General features: G+C 38.4%; 1 protein-coding gene across 1 annotated transcript in view; it reads left to right on the forward strand.

Annotated features, from left to right (window-relative positions):
• The window catches only part of Fcho2 (FCH and mu domain containing endocytic adaptor 2), a 101613-nt gene that overhangs the window by 19411 nt on the left and 55374 nt on the right, over window positions 1-26828 (forward strand). The window contains 6 exon segments of the mRNA XM_059276251.1: window positions 2987-3061; window positions 6043-6184; window positions 6268-6420; window positions 12871-12975; window positions 21114-21212; window positions 22712-22808. Of these exon segments, the coding sequence (XP_059132234.1) occupies window positions 2987-3061; window positions 6043-6184; window positions 6268-6420; window positions 12871-12975; window positions 21114-21212; window positions 22712-22808 (671 nt within the window).

The following is a 26828-nucleotide window of genomic DNA, read 5'->3' on the forward strand; positions in this document are numbered from 1 at the left end:
GATTCTTATAAAGCCAATACTAGATTAACAGATGTTACATTTTCTCCATTCACAAGGAGTCACCCATGCTTTCCTTCACTCTTTATAGGTTTTGCCTGTGAAAAACCCTGTTTTACTTCTCAAGTTTTTAGCTGCTCTTCCTGGGTGTCCTGCAGGAAAAAGCTGCCTGATACACCTCATGGGCTTTTCGGGACATCCTTACTGATTGTTAAACTGTCTTGTTAGTTCCTTGATGCTCTTTTCTTCATATGTATCCTCACCCCATGTGCCCCCCCCCCTTCCAGCTACTTCCCAATTTCAAGTTTTTTTCTCCATAGACAGTTTTGGTGTCTAATTCCTATTCCTAATTTATAGATTCATTGTCTTTCTTTTTTATATTTATTATTTTAATGCGTGTGGGTGTTTTGCCTGCATGTACCATGTACTTGCACTACCCATAGAGACCAAAAAAGGACGACTGATTGCCCAGAACTGGAGTTAGAGATGGTTGGGAGCCACTGTATGGGTGCTGGAATTGCACCAGATCCTCTGGAAGAACAGCCATGCTCTTAAACTACGGAGCCATCTCTTCAGCCCTGTGTTTTTCTAGTTAAACTTAACCATTAAGATACTGATATTTTACTAAAAACAAACCAACAACAATAAAAACATACCTAGCCTAGTGGTTGGTGGCACAGGCTTTTAATCCTAGCACTCAGGAGGCAGAGGCAGGTGGATCTCTGAGTTCTATAGAGAGAGTTCCGGGACTGCCAGGGCTACACAGAGAAATCCTGTCTCAAAAAACTAATAATTTTTTTGTATTAACTTTTTTTTTTTTTTTAAAGAGCACTTGTCGCTCTTTTTTTTTTTAAGATTTATTTATTTATTATGTATACAGCATATATGACTGCAGGCCAGAAGAGGGCACCAGATCTCATTACAGGTGGTTGTGAGCCACCATGTGGGTGCTGGGAATCGAACTCAGGACCTCTGGAAGAGCAGTCAGTGCTCTTAACCTGAGCCATCTCTCCAGCCCTGTATTAACTTTTTAAAGATGATAAGAGTACTATTCATAGTGTTACTGAAAAATATACAATAATGAAATTTTTTGTTGTTATTGTCTATTTGTTTGAGGTATTGTCTTGTTGTGTTTCCCAAGATGACTTTAATTTATGATCTGCCTCAGCGTTAGTGAATGGATGAGATTATAGGTGTGTGTGCTTATGGCTGGCACATAAATGGATAAAAGAACAGAATAAAATCACAGTGAGGGGGCATTTTTGTTAATTCTTTCTGAGCAGTTGTTTTTTTTTGTTTGTTTGTTTGACTAGGAAGAATTTAAAGATGACTGTAGAAATTTGGAGTTGAGGTGATGTAGATGTCTAAGTGTAGTTAGTCTGGCAGACTTGGACATTAGTGCAAGAGCGGTGTGGAACTGTCAAAATAAATAAACAGACAGGGATGGTTGTAGACTATTCCACTATTTAAATTTAGCACACAGTTGAAAAGGGCTCGTGAAGTTATGGAAAAGGTAAAGGTGTAACATTTAGAGGTTACGTGTATGGGATAATTTATGTATTTTTTTCTTATACCAGTATTTATTTTATATGTAACAATACTAATTTTGTGTGTGTGTTTTTTAATTTTTTAATTTAATGGCTTTGATTGCTTTCCTAGGCTAAAATCTTCATTTTAGTTAAATGCTTTCTAGTGTGAAATACTTAATGTTTTAGACCTATTTTTAAAGTTAGTTAAATGCTTTAGTTAAATGCTTTCTAGTGTGAAATACTTAATGTTTTAGACCTATTTTTAAAGTAAATTAAACTCTGAGGTTCAGGACCTCAGAATTGCTGGTGATTCAGTTTTGTGCAAATGATTGTCATAAAGCTCATTATTAAATTGTTTTAATTACACCTTCATTTATTTTGTGTGCATGAGTGTGTACATGCATTGGGGTGGAGATTAGAGGACATCTTGTGGGATTTAATTCTCTCCTTCTACCATGTGTGATTAATTCAGGTTGTCAAACTTGTGGCAAACATATTTAGCCACTGAGCCATCTCTCCAGTCCAGGTTTGCTATTTTAAGTGTATCACAGTGTTGAACAACAATAAGACTCTATTGAGTATGTTAAGGACAGGGGCTTGTTGGATAGCTCAGGCTGGGATTATTAAACTCAGCTGTGTACTGGTCTTGAATTTGTGATTTTCCTGCCTCAGCCTCCTCAGTGCAGGGATTGTAGGTGTGTGTCACCATGCTTGGCCTTGCTAGTTTTATGTTGTTGTTGTTGTTGCAGTATTTTATTAGTTGTTATTGTTAATCTCTTAGTATACCTAACTTATAAATTAAAATTTTATTGTAGTTGTATGCATAAGGGCAAATTAGCTACTCAAACTTGGCCATTGCTATGACAAAATACTTGAGAAAAGCAATTTAAGAACAGATTTATTTTGGCTCTCCGTTTCAGAGGTGTTAGTCCATGCTAGTCATGTGTATTATTTGAGCCTGAGGCAAAGCCAGTTATCACAGCAGTGAGAGAATCTAGCAGGGGCTGCTTACCTTAGGACTGCCAGGAAGCACAGAGCTAGATAAAAAGGAGGCTAAGAGGGAGGTCTATCTTGCCAGGATACACAGTTCCTCCAAATAGGCCCCACCACTTGATTTTTACCGCTTCCCAAGAATGCCACCAGATTATGAATCCACCACAGAATTAATCCATTTCTTAGGGCAGAGGTCTCATTACCTTATGCCCTCTCAGTGATTGGGATAACCAGCTGGAGACCAAACCTTCAACATAGGAGCTTTGTTTGGGACACTGTATATCTAAACCATAACTCTAGAGCTTAACACTGTCCATGATTTCAGACATCCACTGGGGCTCCCTGCCTATTTTCACCATGTACTTTGAGGCATACTTTCGTGTGCATTTTTAATCATATTTTTGTAACTTTGCTATGTTTGGATTGCTAAACAGTAGGTATTATAATACAACAATTTAATTTAACAGAGCTACAATAGAAGAGGCATATTCCAGATCAATGACAAAACTAGCGAAATCTGCAAGCAATTATTCACAACTTGGGTGAGTTAATTTCTAGTTGTTTTTCAAATGTTTATCTATTATTATTTTTTTCTTTTCTTTCCTTTTTTTTCTTTTTTCTTTTTTCCCCCTGAGACAGGGTTTCATAGTGTTGTGTAGCCCTGACTCCTGGATCTCACTCTGTAGACCAGAAACTCAACAGAGATCCGCCTACCTCTGCCTCCTGAGTGCTGGGATTAAGGTCATTCATTACCACTGCCCAGCTGAAATTTCTTAAATAAATATGTAAAAATTGCATCTTCTCCCTATTTGGAACCTCGCCAATAAAGTTGTGTGTGTGTGTGTGTGTGTGTGTGTGTGTGTGTGTGTGTGTGAGAGAGAGAGAGAGAGAGAGAGAGAGAGAGAGAGAGAGAGAGAGAGAACATACACGTGCATATACAATAGCATGTAGAAAAGAGGACAAGAACGGCTAAATATTGGGGAATGACGGAGGACCAACTGTAAACACGATTGTTAAAGAGGATGTAAAGCTGATAGTTTTTCTGATTCTAACTTTGCCATGCATTTTTTGGTTTTAGTGGTGGGTACGTGCGTAATAACATTCAGTAGTGAAATATAAAATCCAGTGTGAAGCTTTATTGGCTACTCTAACTGTATAGAAATTTCACTGAGTTGTGTCTTTGGGTCAATTGTGTGTGATTTTTTTCTCCTTTAATTTGCAACTTATAATATTTAAAGTAAAATTTGAAGTATATTAATTTTTTTGGGGGGGGGAATTGGAGAGATGGCTTAGGGGCTAAGAACTCTTTGCTGCTTTTCTAGGGGACCCAGGTTCAATTCTTAGCACCCACATTGTGGTTCACAACCATCTGTAACTTCATTTCCAGGGGATTCAGTGCCTTCTGGCCTTGGGCACTAGACCCTCATACCTGGTATGCAGATATACACATAGGCAAAGCACCCACGCACATAAAATACAAACAAGAGGGCTGGAGAGATGGCTCAGTGGTTAAGAGCACTCACTGCTCTTCCGAAGGTTCTGAGTTCAGTTCCCAGCACCCACATGGCAGCTCACAACTGTCCTATGCCCTCTTCTGCTGTGCAGATGTATATGCAGACAAAGTACCCATAAAGATAAAATACATAAGTAAAGAATTAAAAAAATACCAAGAAAATTCTTTTGTGTAGACTGGTAAGAAGGTAGGGCAGAAGATGCCTTTGTAGACTCAGTTCTCTTCTTTCTACCTTTACATGGGTTCCAAGGACTGAACCCAGGCTGTTGGGTTTATACCAAGTGCCTTTACCTGCCAAGCCATCTTGTTGGCCTCAAGAAACCTATTTTTAGAGAAATCTTGTATTGAATCCCTTTTTGGTATAAAGAATATGTTGGTAAAGGTACGCCATCTTAACTGCCTTGTAATTCTTGAGTAGTGTGTATCAGGCTTACAGGAAGTGGAGTCCATGTATATTTAGGTATTTTGTTCTCTTGAAAATTTCCATGTAACCACTGTCAGATTTAGTGTTGATTGAATTTCAGAGTAAAATCTAATCAGAACAATCCTAGTCTAAGGAGTTTAATTAACCTCTTTGAACTTCTTTATAATTGCATATCATGATTGCTCCAGCTAACTTTTCTACTGGTTAGGAATTATAGCAGTTGGCAAAGAGTCCATGTTAGAATAAGTCATTGTTTCTCTACCCTCTTGCCTTAGTGGCTGTTGTTGCTATTTATTTTTCCTATTAGAAGCTTATTGTAGAGACTTTTAAAGCAAATACTTGAGCACAGAGTTATCTACCTTTAGACTATTCTACACTGACCAGCCTGGTTTAAACTAACCATAGAAATTTTAGTGCTGTCGAAGGGATGGTAAGTATAGAAGTCTTTGGATGTATTTGAGCTTATTAAACATTTTAAGTCTTTACTATTGAGAAAAAGTGGGAAGAAAATATGTAACACATTCCATATACTGTGGTAGAAAGGTGATAGGAAATTGTTTAAGTACACAGGTACGATTACAAAGCTCACATCACGGTTTCACATTGCTGCTGTTAAGTAATTTGTGTGAAATTGTTGAAAGCACAAAGAACGCATATGTAAAAATTGATTTTTGCTTACTTAAATTAAGAAGGGAAGGTTTTATTGTAGTTACTTTTATTATTGTGATGCTGGGAATCAACCCAGGGTCTCTTTGTGTGAGGCAAGCACTCGGTCATTGAGATATGTCTCCTACTCCAGAGAAACTTCATTATTATTCTTTTTAATTTATTTAGTTTTATTTTATGTGCATTGGTGTTTTCCCGATATGTATATTTGTGTGAGGGTTTTGGATCCCCTGGAACTGGAATTATAGAGAGTCTTGAGCTGCCATGTGGGTGCTGAGAATTGAACTTGAGTCCTCTGGAAAAGCAGCCAGTGCTCTTAAACACCGAGCCATCTCTCCAGCCCTGAGAAACTTTATTTTTGATTAAGCATTTTTAATGGGATACTAATTGTTTAAAAGTTTGATAAATTAATTTTTAGCACTAGTTAATCATAGAAAGGCTTATGATGTGTCTGAATACAATTAAATGACAGGAGCTCTGAAGACCAGTGACATAAAATTAAACAAGTTCTGTGTCCTTGTGGTTCAAAGCTATTTTAAATAATTAAACAAGGACAGACGTATAAAATCTATGGGCCATTTCATTATTTTAATTTCATCTTTTACCTAAAGAAAATTGCTAAATATAGCATTATTGATTCCATTGGGTTCAATTTAGAACCTTAAACTTTACTTTTTATTTTTTACTTTTTGTCATGGAATGTGGTAATATGTATGTGTGTGGCTGCACACACCTGTGCACACGTGAGCAGCAGGATCAGAAGACAACTTTTGGAAGTCAGTTCTCTCCCTCTGTGGTGGGCTCTGGGAATTAAACTTGGGACATCAGGTGTACTGGCAAGCATACTTTTACTTACTGAGCCATCTCACTGGCTCCTTTTTATTTTAATAAATTATCCTCTTATTTTGCTTTTCCCTTAGAACATTTGCACCAGTGTGGGATGTGTTCAAAACATCTACAGAGAAATTAGCAAATTGTCATTTGGATCTTGTTAGAAAATTACAGGAATTAATAAAGGAAGTTCAGAAGTATGGAGAGGAGCAAGTGAAATCTCATAAGAAGGTAACTTTTTTCCTGTTAGAGGATTGAGTGGTCACAGTAAGTGTTTTATAGCTTATCTTATTGAACCATTTCTTATCACACAGACTAAAGAAGAAGTTGCAGGGACTCTGGAAGCAGTCCAAGCCATTCAGAACATAACTCAGGCCCTCCAGAAGTCTAAGGAAAATTACAATGCCAAGTGTGTAGAGCAGGAACGTCTGAAAAAGGAAGGCGCTACACAAAGAGAAATAGAAAAGGTAATCACAATAAAAACATCTCCACACTCCGGAGCGCTTTCTTCTTTGTCTGTGTAGTGTGTGTGTGTGTGGGGAGGGGGGTATGTAGAGCAGATGCATGCACGTGGGAGGCCGAGGTCACTCTGTCTTCCTCTGTCACTCGCCCTTATTTTTTGAGGCAGGGTCTCTTAATGAACCTGGAACTAACTCAGCTAGATGGACCAAGAGGCCCTCGAGTGCCTACAGTCCAAGAGTCTCTACTTTCTTCAGTACCAGGGTTGCAGTACCCACCATGTCTGGCTCTTATATAGATGCTGGGTCCTGAACTCCAGTCTTTATGCTTCCATGGCATGAACTTTACTGAGCTATCTCCCCACCCCTGGAGACTTACATAGTAAGATATTGATGAAATAATTGAGTCTATTTAGAAAGACATAGCCAGTTGAAGATAAGCTTTAAGTGTATGTTGTTGCTGACCAACCAAATTTATATTGCATTGCAGTGGACCATAACCTTTTGCCCTATTCTGTTTTAATTGAAAGTAGGTCTTTTTTCCTTTCCTCTTTCTTTTTTTGTGTTTTTTGAGATAGAGTCTCTCTTTGTATCCCTGTCTGGTCTGGAACTTGTGGACCATGTAGAGATCCACCTGCCTCTGCCTCCTGATTGCTGGGATTAAAGGCATATGCCACCATGCCTGGCCTTTTCTTCTTAACACAGTTCAACCATTCATTTATTTGGTATCTCTCTCTCTCTCTCTCTCTCTCTCTCTCTCTCTCTCTCTCTCTCATTTTTTGAGACAGGGTTTCTCTGTGTAGCTTTTGGAGCCTATCCTAGAACTTGCTCTGTAGACCAGGCTGGCCTCGAACTCACAGAGATCTGCCTGCCTCTGCCTCTTCTGTTGGGATTAAAGATATATATCTCATTTAGAAATAGATTTGAAATCTTTGTAAAATATTTAACATATCTTGTTAGAAAAACAAATGTATACTTTCAAATAAAAGGAGAGAAAAAAATAAAAACATTGATGGAATTTGGAGTAATAAGCTCCTTTAAAGTTTATATAATAAATAAAAATTGAGAGGCAAGAAAAAGATGAGGTGACAATTAAATTTGTAGTTTAAAAACATGTTCCAGACACAGCAATTATAAATAAAATACAAAAAGAAAAGCCGAGTTAACTGAGTTCAAAGGAAGAGTGTTGTCTTTGGGGATCAGAAACCCAAAATGACATGAAAAGATTGTAATCGAAATTTGTTGGGCTCAAATTCCTAAGGTAGGCAGTGGAATTTGACTCTTACATGACAAAGGGGAACAGAAGTTCCCACCTTACAATAAGTCATTATAGTTATTGCTTGTGCAAACCTGACTGCACGATTGGACAGCTGCAGGGTAGCCCGCCTCAAACTGGCTATGTAGTCAAGGATGATCTTGAACTCTTGATCTTCCTGCCCTCTTGCCTCTACTTCCTGAGTCCTGGTGTTTACAGCTCTGTGCCACTACACCAATTTGTGCGGTGCTGGTAATTGAATCTGCTGCTTCACATTTGCTAGGCAGGAACTCCACTGCCTGAGCCAACCCCACACCACCCCTTACCATATTAGTAATATCCCCTCTAAGTAAAGACTTCAGCAGCAAAGCTATTTAGAATTCTAGAAACCATTTAAGGAAGAGGAAAGGATGCCCCAGGGGTGGCCTTCCATCTCTTAAATTCCCATCTGATGTAAGGACTAATACTGAGACATAATTACGTAGTACAGATCTTCTGTGTTGACTTTATTACTATTGGCTTATAATAGTGATGTCAATATTACTAGTATGAGGGGCCATCATTACATTGTCAGTAACATATGTTTACTTGGAAAATGGATTGAAATTTTCAGTTCGTTAATATAATAAAAACACATTTACAAGTGTGTTTAGCTCTAAGGCATAGAATAAATTATTGCCTTAATGAATGATTTGCTCAAGTATATTTTATGATTGATTGCTGGATTATGGTATAATAATTTGCATTGAGTAGTAAATAAATGTTTTGGTTCCTGGCCTCTTGCTATGCTGTTATGTGGTTAAAAACTAAATACATGTTATCTCTTGCTGTCTTCAAGAAGCTTCCCTTTTCTTGGAGAGCTAAAATACATTATTAAATAGATAGAGCCAGAAATTAGAGAGAGGATAGAGTGATGATTTGTAGGAAGAGAGGAATAGTATTTTGTATGGAACATGTGAAAAGGAAAAATTATGGCTAGATATATACCTCAATGGTAGAGCACTTGCCTAGCAGTGTGTGTGTGTGTGTGTGTGTTCTTAATTTGTTTTTCTTTTATCTTAAAATACTTTCCATACAATATATTTTGATCACATTTTCACCTCCCCAACTCTTCCCAGATCCCCCCCACCTTCCTGCCCACACAACTTTGTTCTTTTTCTCTTTCTTTAAAAAAAAAGAAAGAAAATGAAAACAAACAAAAAAGCCCAGTAAGAAAAAAAACTGCCAAGTGAAACAAAAGCCCACAAAAATAAATGAGGGAGTTCGTTTTGTGTTGGGCATAAAATGTTTTGTGGACTCGGTGTCTACTTCTTCCCCTTCGCAGTTTTGGGATCCCATCTGGCCTGAAGCTGTGCAGGTCTTTGCTTGCTGCCTCAGTCTCTGATTGCCTGTGTGCATCAGTCCTGTTGTGTCTTGAAGACATTGTTCCCTTCAAGTCACCCACCACTCTGGCTTACAATCCCTTTCTTACGTGTGGATCCCTGAGCCTTGAGGACCAGGGTTGATGAAGATGTTCTCTTAGGACTTAGTGCTCCTAAGTCTCCCACTCTGCATGTTGTTCAGCTGTGGCTCCCTGTGTTCCCATCCACTTCAAGAAGCATGTTTGATGTGGTTGAGCAAGGCACTGATCTATGGGTATGTGCCACTAGGAGTCATTTTATTACTGTGCTCCTTTAGCAGAATAATAGTATTGGGTTTTCCCCTAGACCCTTAAACTGTGTATCTAGTCTCAGGTCTTGGTCACTTTAACATTGTCAGGTAGGGTTCCATCTCAGGGAGTCCAATCAGAAAGTGGTTAGTTGCTCCCACAACATTTGTGCCACTAATACATAAGTATATCTGGCAGGTAGGTCTCTCTTGGAGGTCTCATGTATTTATTAGTATATGACATATGAACTATTTAGCAAAATGTAATAGACAGCAGAATAAAAGTGATTTAGGATGAAGAACAAGGGAAGAAGGGTCTCTGAGTAAGGCTATGTCTTTTTGCTAAGCTGTTACTATAAACCACTTCGTGGACTGTAGACTTGATTTTTCGTGTAGAAACTAAAGATTTACTTAGAAGAAAATCCAGAAGGAAACCTAGATGACTCTGCCAATCGATTTTCTTTTTTCTCTTTTTGGTTTTTTTTTTTTTTTTTTTTGGTTTTTCGAGACAGGGTTTCTCTGTGTAGCTTTGCGCCTCTCCTGGAACTCACTTGGTACCCCAGGCTGGCCTTGAACTCACAGAGATCCGCCTGGCTCTGCCTCCCGAGTGCTGGGATTAAAGGCGTGCGCCACCACCGCCCGGCTCTTTTTGGTTTTTTGAGACAGGGTTTCTCTGTGTAGCTCTGGCTGTCCTGGAACTCGCTTTGTAGACCAGGCTGGCCTTGAACTCAAAGAGATTCGCCTGCCTCTGCTTCCTGAGTGCTGGGATTAAAGGTGCCACCATCCCTGGCTAGATTTTTTTTCTAAAATAAATTGTAGCAAATATGGTTATATAGGGTCCCTGGGATGAAACATAGTAAACTTTACAGAGACATTTTATCTAATTGTTGTGTTTGAATAGGGCCAGGATGCTTGAGAAAGTAGTATCAAATGGCTAGCCAGTCAGAATTTTTTTTTTTAAACTATAAGAGCAAAGTACAACTGTTACAGATTTTATTTACATTCTTTAGGGATGAGCAACTTGATGCAAGTCAGTAACTTAGACATGTCTTTATATAACAACAAAATTTAACAATGTGTATTTTTTTTTAAGATTTATTCGTTCATTTATATGGGTACTTTGTCAGCATATACATCTGCACACCAGAAGAGGGCATCAGGCAGTTGTGAGTAGCCATGTGGGTGCTGGGAATTGAACTCAGGACCTTTGGAACAGCAGAGAGTGCTCATAACCACTGAGCCATCTCCCCAGGCCCCTAACAATGTGTATTTTTTATAGTGTTCCTTGTTAGAAACATAACAGCTGTTAACAGTTATTTTGTAAATTGGCCAATGTGCCAGATCCTACCATAAGCATTAGTTGTTTTTTCATTAATGTGTCTGTGTCAGTGTATGTGTTGCAGTCAGAAGATAATATTCAGGAATCAGTTCTCTCTTCCCTTGTGTGGGTTTCGGAGTTATCAGGTGTGGCAGCAGGCACTACCGTTACTTACTGAACCATGGCCATTTCACGAGCCCCACATACTTTATCTAATTATAGTTGGGTCACTACTGCAGCCTTAAAAATATCTGGTATTGGTTCTGTTTTAGCAGTAAGAGAGCTATGTAAAACTCAAAGATAAAGTAATAGGGGAAGTAAATGGTAGATCCAAAATTTGAACTAATTCTCCTCTGGCTTAAGGCCAGTTTTATTTACAGTACATGGTGAAATGGTACCTTGTATATACTTTATTTAAGAAAGCAGGAAAGGGTTTGGAGAGATGGCTGTGAGTTGGATTCCCAGCATCCAGGTCAGGCATTTAGAATTACCTGTGACTCCAGTTTCAGGAGATCTAAGGTCTTCTTCTGGCCTTGCTGGGTATTAACACACATGTGGCAGATACACACACACCATAAATAAAAATAAATCTTATTTTAAAAGGCAGGAAAGCATATAAGATACATGTTTAGTATAATTTTTTTATTGAATTTTAGAGAACCCAAGATTGTCTGTTTAGAGAAGACCACACCAATCTCAGCCCACAGCAAAGCTAGTTTTTCTATTTCTAGTTCTTGTCCTGGAAACACAGCTAAAGATAATTACATATTGGCGCTGACTGGCCCTACACAAATGTCCTGTTATAAAGCTTTTACTTGGCTCTTAGCATCACTTTAGACCTCTTAGCAGTATTTTTAATCATCTAGTCTTATTACCCGATATGTCCTCACACTGTAGTTTGATGAAACTTACTTTGTTCTTACCAAGGATAAGCTTCCCTAGCACAGCCTACTATTTGTTGCTCATCAGATGATCTGTTATCTCATCAAGAATGTGGAGATATTTCTATATGGAAACCCTACAGTTTGTCCTTCATCTTTGAACCCTTATTCTACAACCATCTTCTCATGTCTGAATCGATCAGCCTTTAGATCGATTAGGTATTTCTTCTTTTCCCTGCCACCTTCAGGCTGGCTGCTGCTCCCGACCCCTGCCTTGGCCTGCTGCTCCTATTGCCCACATACCATTGTCTACAGCAGTGAAGACTGTCTGTAGCTGTGTGTCTGCCCAGTCAGATCTGATTAGGATATCTTTCCCCTAGAATGTGTCCCACCTGAGGTTTATATTGATTTCTGTGGTCTTGTCACTTTCTGATTTCTAGTCATGTGTAGGTTATTTTGCAAAGTCCTTGAGGAAAAGATGTCCTACATAACTTATTCATGTTCTTCTCATTAATATTTAATATTTTCATTAAGTAACTGATAAAATTAAAACTAGATTATTACCATAGTGGGTTTTAGATCTTGAAAATAGATACTGAAAAATAGATAAAAATTAAAAATAAATTTATTGGTTTATTGGAACATCCTAGAAACTGAGAACCATCATGGCAAATCAGTCTTTCTGATTTTGAGTTTGGTTTATTAGACTTTAATCAGACATTAAATGGAATACGTATGAATTAATGGGAGAGGAGGAAGATGTACCATTGTGGAAAAGCGTATCAGGTGCCTTCTGATGGTGCACTTTTTTACATTGTCAAGAAGTTTCTCACAGCTGCTGCTTATGGTTATACAGTCTTGCTTTGGGCTATAAAGTGGGCATGTTTGAATATTTTGAACTATATTCCATTGGACAGAAAGAAGAGTCCGTGTTTAATTCCTGAGTTATTGTCTGCCCATGACAAAAAGGAAGTGACTAAGGCAGGCACTAAAGGATTAAACTTTGTTGTGTGTCATACCAGACTCTCAAAATGTACTTTTAATTTGTTACTTCATATTACCTTACATTAAGAAAGAAAAGTGGTTAACCTCAGTTTCATATGCTTTTGAGGGGTGGGCTAGAAAGATGGCTCAGCAGTTAAGAGCACTGGTGGGTGTTCTTGCAGAGGACCCAGGTCTGGTTCCCAGCACTCATATGGTGACTCACAGCCATCTGTAACTCTGGTTCTAGGAGATCTGATGTCTTCTGCCCTCCGAGGGCACTAGAAATGCACGTTGTGCACAGATGTATGTGAACGTAGACACTCATACACATAAAATTAAATGCATCTCTTAAAACTACGTTTGTTTTGTTACAGGCAGCTGTTAAATCTAAGAAAGCTACAGATACTTACAAACTCTATGTGGAAAAGTATGCATTAACAAAAGCTGATTTTGAGCAAAAGATGACAGAAACAGCTCAGGTTGGTATTTTTAAGGCTTTAAGTTGAAGACAGAATGCTTATATTTGTATACATTGATTAAATAATAGAATGTTTCTGTTTATCTCTTTTACTATTAGAAAAATTTAAATGAACCATTTTAGTGCTGTAATAATTTATATTGGCATCTTGTTTGGGAGATTGAGGGCCAACATGCCAGAGTGCTGATGCTTGTTATACAGTTACTTTTCACATTACTGTGATCAAACACCCGAGAAAGGCCTGGATTTATCTGAGCTCATGGTTTACATTTAGAATAAGAGGCTACTTTCTTATATCTTAGAGGATCAGGAAGCAGAAAGTTTGGTCTAGAAGTGGAACCAGCCTAGACTCCTTAAGCCCTGGCCCTATCTTCTACATCTGCCAGCTAGGCACATTTATCCAAAGGATTCCATGCTCTCAAAACAGTTCAACCGGCTGGGGACCAACTTTTGAAACACATGAGCCTGGGATGGACATTTCACGTTCAGACTATAACAGTGTGATAAAGGTTTATTCAAATACATAAGAGCTGTTGAAAGATCATTGAGGAAAAGGAAGGCATTGATAGATGGTGAAGACAATGCTGGTTGTCAGGCTTGAGTTTTGAGTTCCTGATGTACTTCTGTGTAAGAAGAGTACTGGAAGATACTCAGTCATGAAGACACAGCAGGAAACAAAACAGTGAAAAAGCCTGTTGTCACAGGGCTCAAATTTTAGTGGAGGAAGATAGACAATGAAAATGTTTGTGCTCTGTTAACTTGGGATCAGTTGCATGTAATTTGGTGTTCTTTCAGCCCTAGTTGAAGGCTTATTTTAAGGGAGGTGCACTTGATGAATCCTACCTAACAACATTTCTACTGCCACTCTTGTTTTTTGTTCTTAGCATCTAGCACCATTTACAACTTGAGGAATTTAATTTTACCTGGTAGATAGCAGAGGACTCACAGATCACAGTGGCGGCTTACCCTATATCATGCCGCATGTTCTTCATGGTGTGCTGCATCTCTGGGCCTGAGGCTAATGATGGGACTTTTTGGAACGTTTTACTCATCATTTTTGAGGGTCTCCTTCACTCCCATTCGTTGTTGTGTCTTTTCCTACTGAAATATAAATTACGTGAGGACAAGGATCAGATACTTTGTTTGTTTGTTTATTTGGTTTTTTGAGACAGGGTTTCTCTTTATAACAGCCTTGACTGTCCTGGAACTCACTTCGTAGACCAGATTGGCCTCCCTCTGCCTCCCGAGTGCTGGGATGAAAGGTGTGCACCACCACCACCACCACCCAGCAGTTTATTCTTATTTTCTCAGCAGTTAAAATAGTTTTTCTTTTGGTGGGCATGTATTAGATGAAAGAAGTCTTGATAAATCTGGAACTTTGATTGCTAGGTTTTTTTTTGTCTCCTTACTTGAGGAAATGAATGACTTAGATTTCACAAGCCAGGAAGTGTGCTTGTTTGCATGCATGCATGCAGACACCCCCATCCATGTTTACCTAGTATGCCAAGGCTCTGCTAGATGGACTGTAGTCAGGTGACAGCAGAGGATGGAGGCGGACATGAAGTACATGCTTATAAAATAGCACATTTTTATAAATGTTATAAAGGGTAGGACTAAGGGTTCAGGAGAGGGAAAAACAGGAGTGACTTAATTTAAATCAGGAGGTTGGGACACTTCTTTTGGAAGTGACATTTAAAATTGAGACTTGGGCCGGGCAGCGATGGCACACGCCTTTAATACCAGTACTTGGGAGGCAGAGCCAGGAGGATTTCAGTGAGTTTGAGGCCACCCTGGTCTACAGAGCGAGATCCAGGGCAGGCACCAAAACTACATGGAGAAACCCTGTCTCAAAAAACAAAACAAAACAAACAAACAAATAAATAAATAAAATTTAAAAACAAATAAAATTGGGACTTGGGTCTGGCAAGATGGCTCAACAAGTAACTGGCTGCCGAGCCTCACATCCAGTGTTCAGTCCCTGGAGCCCAATAAACACATAAATGTAAACCACAGACATAAAGAAATAAAAACTGAGGCCTGAAAAGGAGTCGAATAGTAGGGTAGAAGTGTCCTAGGCTTTGGGGCCATGAGTATAAGATAGATGCTCTATTCTAGAAAGTAAACGTAAAACTGAGAAAAATCAAAAGGAACTAGTTAAATGAGGTTTAAAAGATAGGTGAAGACAGGCTGTACCAATTACTAGCTGTTCTAAGAACAGCAGCAGCCACCTAAGTTTTGTTGTACCATGATTGGATCTGTATTGTAAAAGTGAGTTCTGGCAGTTTGGTGAAGAATGCACTTTTCTAGCCCCAGAGCAGTGAGTAGTCTGGTTGGAAGTCAGCATAATAGTCAGCTGAGAAGGGCCAGGGTCTTGTGGTCCATTTCGAGGAGAGTTGCAAATGCTGTGGAAGTCTCAGGGATTAGGGCGGGAGAGAAAATCTCAGGGAGAAAGTTTGACTTTTCAAATGGTGGATAAAGAAGAACAGGAGAGGCTTCCTAAAGCACTTGGTTGACATGTGGAGAACAGGTCAGATTGCAGGTAGAGAGTGTGTTGATTTTGAGATGGCAGGTGCTCTTACAGCGCTGGATGTAATGTTTCATTGTCATAGCCACAATTTTGAATCCTCAACGTTCTGGAAACCCAAAATTGTTTTTATTATAACTCTTTTGACAGCAAAACTTGACCTGAATCTATGTGAAGTTGTTTATAATTTCAACTACCTTAGACTGAATGTATATGCTTTCTTTAGAAATATTAATATTAATAAGCATCAGATTGTGCTGGTAGTAGCATAAAATATGTCATTTTTATACTACCACATATCTTTATTTTAAAATTCCAAAAAATTTGAATTCTAAAACAAAGTTGGTCCCAAAGATTTCGGGTAAGAAATTGTAATCTGAGCCTCTATAAAATTGTGTGAGGTTCCAAAGCCACGATGACTTCATGTTTGATTTGCACGATTATTGAGAACTTGATAGAGGAAGAGAAGCTAAGACCTAAGTAAAGGCCAGAGTCAAAGAAAACTGGGGTGTGCTGTGTCACTGCAGAACGGCTCCGTCAGTTGTGTTGCATGGAAAAGATGATGCTTCCACAAGAAGCCTTTGGTTGTGTTAAATGAGGTTCTCTAAAGTAGTGAAATTTCTGTTGCAAGGAAGACTAATAAGACTGCAGCAAATGCTGTCTTGACTTCTAAATCGTTAAGCACATGTGTTTAGCCAGGTGGTGGTGGTGGTGCACACCTTTAACCCCAGCACTCGGGAGGCAGAGGCAGGCAGATCTCTTAGAGTTTGAGGCCAGCCTGGGCTACTGAGCAAGTTGACAGCCAGAAGTGTTACACAGAAAAACCTATCTTGAAAAACCAATTAAAAAAATTTTACTGTTAATTTTGCATTTCTGCTAATATCAGTTAATCATTTAAATTAAAATAGGAACTAGAATTTGCTGTTCAGTATTTTTCTTTATTGATGCTACTTAACTTTAAATTAAATATGGGAGTTTTGCCTATATAGACCAGGAAGAGGGCATCATACTTCCTGGGACTGGAGCTACAGACAGTTGTGAGCCTCCCTCCGTGTGGATGCTGAGAATTGAACATGGGTCCTCTGGAATAGCAGCCAGTGCTCTTAACTGCTGAGACATCTCTTGACCTCCTAAATTTTTTTAAAAAATTTATGTTTGTGCAGGGCAGAGAACAGCTCTATGCAGTGGAATCTCTCATGCTACTTTGTGTGGTCCAGGATCCAACTCAGACCTGTAATTTTATAAACACACACACACTTATACAAGTTGTTTGTTTTTAGGTTCTGTATGGGCCAAGCTGGCCTCCAGCTTGAGTTCTTGCCTTAGTCTCTTGAGTGCTGGAATTACAGACAGGAGCCACCATGCCTGGTTTCGACATTACATTTTTTCCCTGAGTAGGAACTCACTGTATAGACCAGGTTGTCATTGAGCTCACAGAAATCCACCTGCCTCTGCCTCCCAAGTGCTAGGATTAATAGTGTATGCCAACACAACCAGCTTTGCAAATACTTTTAATGTTATTATTTTAAAAGTATTCTTCAGCAGGGAGGTTGGGGCACACACCTTTAATCCCAGTACTTGAGAGTCAGAGGCAGGCGGATCTCTGTGAGTTCAAGTCTAACCTATTTTACAGATTGAATTCCAGGACAGCCAGGGCTACGCAGAGAAACCATATCTGAAAAAACAAAAACAAAAACAAAAACAAAAACAAAAAAAAACCTGGGGGGAAAAATTTCCAACATCCATCTTTCCATTTCCTTATCCTTTTCTTCTTTCTCATTGCATTTTCTTCAAAGTAGCATTTTAATTATTTACTCTGCCATTTGTGAATGGATATTGATTTACTTGAACAGATGTGAAGAGAGAGATATGTTTATCCTGATTTAAATAATCCTTGCTAGTGTATATATTTCCTCTTAATATTTTTCTGTGTCTTTCTCTTTCTGATAGCTCATGTGATATGCACTTGTGTGCATGCACACAAAACTGCCTAGTATTTTTTTTTTAAATAAGATTTATTTTTTAAAATTATGTAATGTGTGCCCACAGAGGCCAGAAGAGGGCATTGGGTCCCCTGAAGCTGGAGTTAGAGGCAGTTGTAAGTCATCGAGTCCTCTGCAAGAGCAGTCCATGCTTTTAACTGCTGAGCCATCTGTCCAGTTCCTGTTCTGTTTTCAGACAGGATTTCTGTAGATAGCCCAAACCGCTCCAGTGACCTTTTGGCTCTAGCCTTCCAGCTGCAGTAGGAGCTGTAGTAGCTGTAAGCTGCCACGGACCACTAAAACTGATTCCTACCATTTCCTTTCTTCCTAAGGAAACCTCTATTTTTATTTATGTGTATGTATGTATGTATGTTTGGTGAGTGTGTGCCCTGTGTGTAGGTGTCTGGAGGAAGCCAGAAGAGGGTTTTAGATCCCCTGAAGCTGAAGTTACAGGTGGTTGTGAGCTGCATGGTTAGTACTTACTCGAAGTGTGTGTGGTTTGAGTTTTTTCATTTGGGTAGAGAGTAAGAACGGTTGAAATTGTAACTCCTCTGAGAATAGAATGGTAGCTGTCAGAGGCCTGGAGATGGGGAGGAGGAGAAGTTGATCAGTGAGTACCAAGTTAGAGTTAGATAGGGCAAGAAGGTGGTGTGTTCAAGTTTTTATCATAAAGACTTGATAAGTGTTTGAGGAGATAGGTTTATCCTGATTTAAACATTATGAAATACATACATGTATCAAAACAATACATAGTACCCCGTTAATATGTGTAGCTTTTATGTTTTTAAAGTCAGTTTAAAATGTAACTGTGCTTTACATTCTTGCCTTTTTTCCACAGTTAGTTAATGGGACATTTTAAAAATTAGAAACATAATATGAAAATTTTGTCTACTCAGATGCAGTGAGATTACTCTCTGTAGAAATGGATTCTGAGCAACATGTTCCTTTTGGCTATCTTTGGTAGTTGACGAGATTATGCTTTCTAAATGTAATGGTAAATGTGAGCATTATAAGTGGGGAAATTTATCTAATTAGTTCAAGAACGTTCATTCATTGGGCTGGGGAGATGGCTTAGTGACGAAGTGCTTGACACGCAGGAATGAGGCCTGGGGCTCAGATCCCCAGAACCCACATAAAGCCACACTCAGTGTGTTTCTATAATCTCCATGCTCCTATGGAGCTTGGGAACACTCAGGGCACCTAGCCTGTTGTGTGCTAGATGGGTAATAAGAGACCCTGACTCAAGGTCAAAGGTGAGGACTGACACCCGAGGTTGTCCTCTGGCTGCATACACCCTGTGGCATGCACGTGCTAGCACTCAACACATGAACATGCACACAAGCAGTTAGGCACAGTTGTTTTTAAGTTTAAGAAAATGCCTCCTTTTATCCTTAAACACATAAAACATATTCATATCCTACTGTTGAATTGCCCTGAATAAGTAGTAGTCACTAATTTTGAGTAGTAATGTTAGTTAGCAGTGTGTTTTTTCTACCCTAAAAGAAAAATCCCACAATCTCAGAATTGTATCTTAATTATGCATTGAATTATATGTGGATTCGTGCTTCAAGATACTTCTAAATAGGGGCCAGGAGAGATGATTTAGTGGTTAAGAGCACTGGCTGCTCTTCACAGGACCTGGGTTCAAGTCTCAGTACCCACCCCCATGGTAGCTCACATCTATCTGTAATTTCTGTTTCAGGGGATCCAACATCCTCTTTTTGTCCTCTTCAGGCACAGCAGGCACATGGTGCACAGATATATGTATATGTATATGTATATGTATATGTATATGTATGTATATATGTATGTATGTATATGTATGTGTGTATATATATATATATAAAGTAGGAAATCTTAAGGAGTAAGGAGTAAATCCTTACTACTTAAGGAGTATTAGGGAATTTATTAGGATATAAACTGAGGAAATGCACTCAGGAATACAGAACTGAGTAGACAGCTGAAGCCATCCTCTCATTTGATGGGGAGCGAATCCACCTGGCAGTTGGATCACACCAGGAAGCAGGGAGAAGGAGATTCATGACCCCTCTCCCTTTTCTTTTAAGAGGTCACATACAACCAAGAAGCACCAAAGCCTCCTTAGGGCGTATAGCCCAAGGTCATGGTCATGGGTGGAGCAAATACCACTACATATATATGAAGGCATAAAAAGTAAAAAGATACTTCTGAGTAGTTCAAAGTATACCATATTTGGTAAAGCTACTAAAAGGGAATGAAGACACACTTTCCTTGGAAGTAGGGAGTCATCCTTACGAAATTAATTATATAAGTCAGCTTTACTATATTTGATTCTATTTGTTTTTGAGAAAGTTTTGTTAATAAATTGTTGACATTTAAGCTGAAGACCACTTTAAAAAATTTTTTTTATTAGCTGTACTCATTTTCTGTGAGTGTTTTGGCTGCATCGGTGTATGTGTACTTTGTTGTCATATGTGGTGCCTGCAGAGGTCAGGAGGAGGATCAGATCTCCTGGAGTTAGGGATGGTTGTGAAGTATATGTGGGTGCTGGAAACTGAATCCAGGTCTTCTGCAAGAGCAGCCCGAGAACACTCAACCAGTGTTGCGCCGTTTCTCCAGCCCCTGGACCATTTCCTCGATTATGAACTTAGAAGACTCCTCCTCCTATTGGATGTTTCTTAAGTCTCTCTTCTTTAAAGATTTATTTTTATTTATGTGTGGACATGGAGTGTCTCAGATCCTCTGGAGCTGGAGTTATACGCTGCTATGAGCCATCTGACTTGGGTGCTGCGAATTGAGCTTGGGCTCTCTGCAAAAACTGTATGAGCTTAACCAGAGAAAAAGAATTGGAATTTTATACACATACATTCACACACACACACACACACACACACACACACACACACACACAAAAAAAAAAAAAAAAAATAGGAACTGGCACCTGTATTTTAGGGAAGGAGAAAAACGCTAAAGTTGTGAGGTTGGAAGACATTTAGAAAATGCTAGGGTAAACAAAGTGAGGTAGGTTCCTTTATTTCAGTATTTCTCAGGGTTTTTGATCATGAGTTTTGCAAAACAGGAGCTAGCAGTAAAAGATGTTATCGTAACTAGAAAGTTTCCTTTCGAGAGCCCCATTTCCTGGTGTGATACACCCCCAGCTGATCCAGTGCATTCCCACCCTCCATGGAGAACCGCTGAGACAAGTTGCTCAGGCTTCCCCAAGTTTCTTTGATCAGACTGTTAACTTTTGGAAAGTTAGACAGGCATGTTGGGAGTCTTTGGCGAGATGGTAAACTTCTGAATCAGATGGAAAGTTTTGCTCTACTAGCGTCAGTTTTTAGTTTCGGAAAGTCTCTCTGGCTTTTGTAATACTCTTATCTTCTGCATCTCCTAATGTTTTAAAATCCTGATTGTAGAGTTTAATTTGTCATAGCTTCAGACTCTGAAAAAGTTTATATTTGCCTAAGATAATGGGATAGCAAAACGCTAACTTTATTAGGTCCGTTTGTTTAGAAGCATTTTAAACATAGTGCTAATTTATTTATTTAGTTGTCTATGTTAAAACAGTTTCTAAAACTTTTCTTAATTCCAGAGTATATGTTTGTATGTATATATGTATATTTTATAACCAAAACTTTTATATTTCAAACCCAGAAATTTCAAGATATTGAAGAAACTCATCTCATTCACATAAAGGAAATTATAGGATCCTTGTCAAATGCTATAAAGGAAATTCATTTACAAATAGGCCAGGTAAATTTTTTGCTTTGTGTTGAAGTGGCTTATGAAATTTTTATGTTCATTTATAGCTCTTTATTCTTTTATCACATTGTTTGGAAATCATACGTATGATACTGAATTATTTCAGATGAAGAATATGTATTTACATGTATTGTCTTATTGATCACCAAGCATAATTTATTATTGTTGTTTTTGTTGTTATTATTGTCATTATTATTTTTTTTAAGATTTATTTATTTATCATTATGTATATACAGTGTTCTGTCTGCACGTATCCCTCCCTGCAGGCCAGAAGAGGGCACCAGATCTCATTACAGATGGTTGTGAACCACCATGTCGTTGCTGGGAATTGAACTCAGGACCTTTGGAAGAGCAAGAAGTGCTCTTAACCTCTGAGCCATCTCTCCAGCCCCATTATTTGTTTTTTTAAGACAGGGTTTCTCTGTGTAGCCCTGGCTGTCCTGTAGGCCAGGCTGGCCTCCAACTCACAGAGATCTGCCTACCTCTGCCTCCCAAATACTGGGATTAAAGGCATGTGCCACCAGTGCCTGGCTGAAATTTACTATTTTTTTTTAAGATTTATTTATTTATTTATTTTAATTGTGTGTGGGTATGTACATATGACTGAAGGTGCTTGGAGTTTAGAAGCGTCAGCTTCCCCTGGAAGTGGAGCTACTTGTGTCTGTGAGCCTCTTCAGTGGGTGATGGGGATTGAACTTGGGTCCTGGAAGAACAACCACTAAGCCATCTCTCTAGCCCCTATTTAAATTGTTTTAAAGTAACTAAGTACTATATAATTATATAGTTACTATATATAAGTATATTTATCAGTATTACTATGTATTTAACCATATAGTTAGTATATATTAAACAACTGGTTATTTTAAATAGTTATATACTTCTAAGAATTAACTATATAGTCCTCTTCATTAAAATTGGATGTTACCAACTTCTGAGTATTTCTCTTTTCAAGTTTTACTATTTTAAGGTTAGAACAGCAACTTCAGTAATCAGAAAATTTAAATGTGAAAGTGTTCAGAATGTGTTTAATGGTAATCTGGGGTGTATTGAAATAAGGAGAGAGAGGAGACTCTTTTTCCCTTGCTATTTAAAATGTAAACATTAGCCAGGCAGTGGTGGCTAGTCCCAGCACTCAGGAGGCAGAAGCAGGCAGATCTCTGTGAGTTCAAGGCCAGCCTGGTCTACAAAGCGAGTTCCAGGACAGCTGGGACTGTTACAGAGAAACCCTACCTTGAAAAACCAAAAAAAGGAAGGAAAAAAAAAAAAAAAAGAATTTTGACTTTAAAATAATCAAAAGTGGCAGTACTAAACTGCCTGCAAAGTAATGTCCTAGTGGAGAAGGTAACCAGAAGTTGATCTCTAGAAATCCGCCAACGTAGTTAGGAACCAACATGGGAGAGAAATATATCTGGTGTAACATTTTAAATTGCTTGTAAAGTAACAATGTTAGTTAAAAAAAGAAAAAAAAATCTTTGTTTTTTTTTTAATAGGTTCATGAAGAATTTATAAATAATATGGCTAATACTACAATTGAAAGTTTGATACAAAAATTTGCTGAGTCAAAAGGCACAGGGAAGGAAAGACCTGGTAAGATGATAAACTGCAAGAGAACAAATATTTGCCTTATTATTGTTATTGTTTAATTGTAACTTTATGTCACATATCTACCCTGAACAGTATTTTTAAACTGTAAAATGGAGGCAATCTAAAAATGAGTCACACCTGTTTGTTTTGTATTGACGAGACATGTTTGTGTGTGTACTGGTTGCATGCCTGGTGCCGGAGGAGGCTAGAAGAGGGTCTCGATCTCTGAAATTAGCCTGTAGATGAGTGTGAGCCACCATGTGGTGCTGGGAATTGAGGCAGGGCCTCTGCAAGAGCAGCAAGTACTCTTAACACCACTGAGCCATTTCTCCAGCTCTGAGTTAAGGCTCTTGTTACAGCTTTTAGTAGTTAATGATTGAAATACTTAAAATGGTTAGATAGCTTTTACTAAATGAAACTGTTTGCAGTTTGTTTGGATTTCTGAAAGGAGAGTTAGCTACTGAAACAGAAGGCCTGTTTAATAAAGAAAGATTGTGAGGAAATGCTAACCCTTCAGCACTGAGACCAATATAGGCCTTTCTTAAAATGTAATGGTTTTTCTTTTCTCATTCACATACATTTCTAGGAAATGTTTTTATTCAGTGCTAACTGTGCTAAGCATTAAGAATAAACCAATGAATGAATGAATGAATGAATGAATGAATGAACGAGTCTTGCTTTCAGATTTTGTGAATAAATGACCCCAGATTCTAAATTCCACTTTTATTTATTTATTTTTTTCTTTTTTCTTTTTGAAAGATAGGGTCTTATGTGACCCTGTTGTCTGGAACTCAGTATGTAGACTGTGCTGGCCTTAAACTCAAGAAATCCTCCTACCTCTGCTTCATAAGTGCTGGGATGAACGGCGTGTGCCTACCATGCCTGACTTCTACATTCTACTTTTTTTTAAAGGTGTATTTTATGTTTTAATTTTTATTTATTTTGGTTTTTTGAGACAGGGGCTCTCTATTATATAGCTCTAGCTGTCCTGGAACACTATGTAGACCAGGTTGGCCTCCAACTCAGAGATCCACTGCCTCTGCAAATGCCTCTGCTTCCCAAGTGCAGGGATGAGGGGTGTGCGCCACTATGCCTGGTCCCATATTCTGCTTTTATTGAGCATATTATGATATTGAATGTAGGTAAAAATAATTCAGTCAACTTAATTAAACTGTGGCATGGAATTCAGAAAAATAAGTAAACAATAAAAAAAAAAGTTTGAGAGTCCGTTTTCTTCAGTATATCATAAAAGCAAGACTTGAAGCCCGAGTCATCTAAAGTTTCTTTTCTTCTCAAATCTCATTAATTTGTAAATGTTACTAATTGAATTATATTGGTATTTCTCCCTCAGACCTTTGTGGTTTTTTTTCTATCTGCCTGATTAATTTGCAGTTTTCTTACACTGGTTCAATAGATATTTCTTATCAGGTCCCTTTAAAACATAGCATGTGTGTGTTTGATTGTGCAATTAAGAACTTACAATTAAGCTACTCATAAATCTTTGAATTTTTGTTATACACAAAATACGTTAAAATCTGTACTTGAATTCAAAGCCCTTGAGGATTTGGTGTGTGTGATCCAGTACCTTCGTTGTGGCCAACTTGATCTGCTTGCCAGTTCCTACACATGTCTTTCTTTTTCTTTGCTGCTTTAGTTGTGTTTATATCCCTACTCTAGAGAGTAATACATTCCACATCTTTCCTGCCTTACACCTTTCTGTTCATGTGAGAAGTAAATGCCCTCTTAAAGAGCCAGGTTATATATTACTCCTTTAATCAAAAATGTCCCTAAACTTCATACTTCTCCTTTTTGTGTATTTGTGAAAACATACCCTACTTGTTCATCTTTTATTTCTATGTTTATAAGTAGTGTGCTGAAAATGGTTTTATTTATTTATAAATAGTTTATAAATAGAATGATGAATAAGATTAGACTGAAGTGGGTGAATTTACTTTTAGGAAAATCTTCATTATGTGGACACTTAAGTAATTAGACTTAATGCTTAATGAACACTAGATTTTGTGCCCTGTACTGTTATAGTCACTTTGCAGACATACTTTGGTCTCTGAAGTAGGTACTATATTTCAGTTTTATAGTTGAAGTGAGAAGCTAAAGATATGCCTAAGTTAATATATGGCAAATGTGTAACAGCCCTGGATGTCCTGAACTCACTTTTTGTATACCAGGCTGGCCTCAAATTCACAGAGAATCTGCCTGCCTCTGCCTCCTGAGTGCTAGGATTAAAGGCGTGTGTCACCACTGCCTGGCTTCAATTCCAGAATTCTTGATTCCAAGGCCATTTGGAAAAAAATTAGGACAGACCTTGTTAAAGATAGAATGAGGATGGTGAGATATCTAAGTAGAGAAGAGATCATTATCTTTGTATTCTAGTTATGTCAAACTGTAGTTTTCCAAATGTTATTGTCAGAAATTGGGCAAGGTGTACCAATACCTTCCTATATTACTTTTTATAACTATATGTGTATCTACAATCATCTAAAAATACTCCAAAAAATGAGCTGAACTCTTAACCTTCACTTATAAGCAATACTTTGCCTTAAGTCACAGATGATCCAGAGTAGTATGTAAAAATGAAAGAATCAAAAAAATCGGCTTGAAGTGTCTTGTTCTTCAAACATTAAATCAGAGACTAATTGGAACATTAAAGTTTTATGCTGGTAGTTACGTTTCAGCCTCTGGAGTGGGGCCTTTATGATTATTGGCATGCTCTACCATTCTTAGCTTTGATTGGCATTTTTGATAGCTTTTTGGGGGTTAGGAGTTGAGACGGTCTCACTGGGTATCTGTCACTGTCCTAGCACTAACTGTGTAGACCAGTCTCCTGGTGATACTATGCTGGCCCTGATGGAAGTTTTCTCCATTCTACTTGGGCTTCCTGGGCTTCTTGTGCTGATGTCATTTCCAAAGACTCAGTCAAGGGCTGACAGGTATGTGACGTGTACCATGGAAGAGACTGCCGTTAGGTCGTAGTAGTTTTCTTCGGGAGGATCTCAGAGCCCTTCTCACAGAGTGCTCCGTGCAGTTCCTGCCAGTCTTGAGGCCTGGCACTCATGCCGATGCTGTCATCTCTGGCTTAGTTGAATAGAGTCTTTGTTTCCACATGTTGACAAGCCAGTTTAAACAAGTTGAAATACAAAATTCCATGCCTTGGCTTTTTAACCTGGAAGGACAGGAATGAATTCAAGGAAGCAGCTATCATTAGGACTTGTTTTACTCTCCCTCACCCCTTTCTTATTTCTGTGTGGCTTCACCTTCTTCAGCTCCTTTTGTAGATGTTCTCTGCAGTGCTGGGAAGGAGTTGTCAACGGGTCAGTGACTGTCAGTTGAGACTCCAGGGAGGAAAATCAAACTTTGGTTTGCCTAGTGTTAGGTTAGTGATTTTAGGGAAGGTGTTCTTCTTATGCCTGTCTGTTTTAGTTCTGCATTGTAGTGTCAGTGTACAAAGCACATTAGACTATCATATAAAACCTTCTAAAACTGGAATTGATTGTATGTTTCAATTATAGGGCATAGTCATGTTATTAATATTTAAATGATCAGAAACATCAATTCAGAAGGATTTGTTTTGTAATTAGATCAACTAGAGGGAAATGTTACATAATTTGGTTTGTATTGCACTCATGGAATTTTATTACTTAATGAGAATTTTAAAATAATCTAGTCCAAAGCCATTTATTTAACATAAATATGTTGGAACTTATGAAAACATGCCTTTCATTTCACTTCATATAGGAAGCCTAGTTTGCTTTCTGTTGCTGTGATAAAACACTTGACAGAAAATTTGAGGAGGAAAGAGTTAATTTCAGATTACAGTTTATAGTCCATCATATAAGAACCTCAAGACAGGAGCCTGGCTGGACACAGGGAGTGAAGCAGAGGCCATGAAGGAACGGGGCCTCCCGGCTTGCTCCTCACGGCTCACTGGGTTTGCTTTTTTACATAACCAGGACCACCACCCAGTGGCACTGCCTACAGTGGTCTAGGCTCTTCCACATTAGTCAT

The sequence above is a fragment of the Peromyscus eremicus genome, chromosome 11, assembly GCF_949786415.1.
Source record: "Peromyscus eremicus chromosome 11, PerEre_H2_v1, whole genome shotgun sequence".
Taxonomy (NCBI): Eukaryota; Metazoa; Chordata; class Mammalia; order Rodentia; family Cricetidae; genus Peromyscus; species Peromyscus eremicus.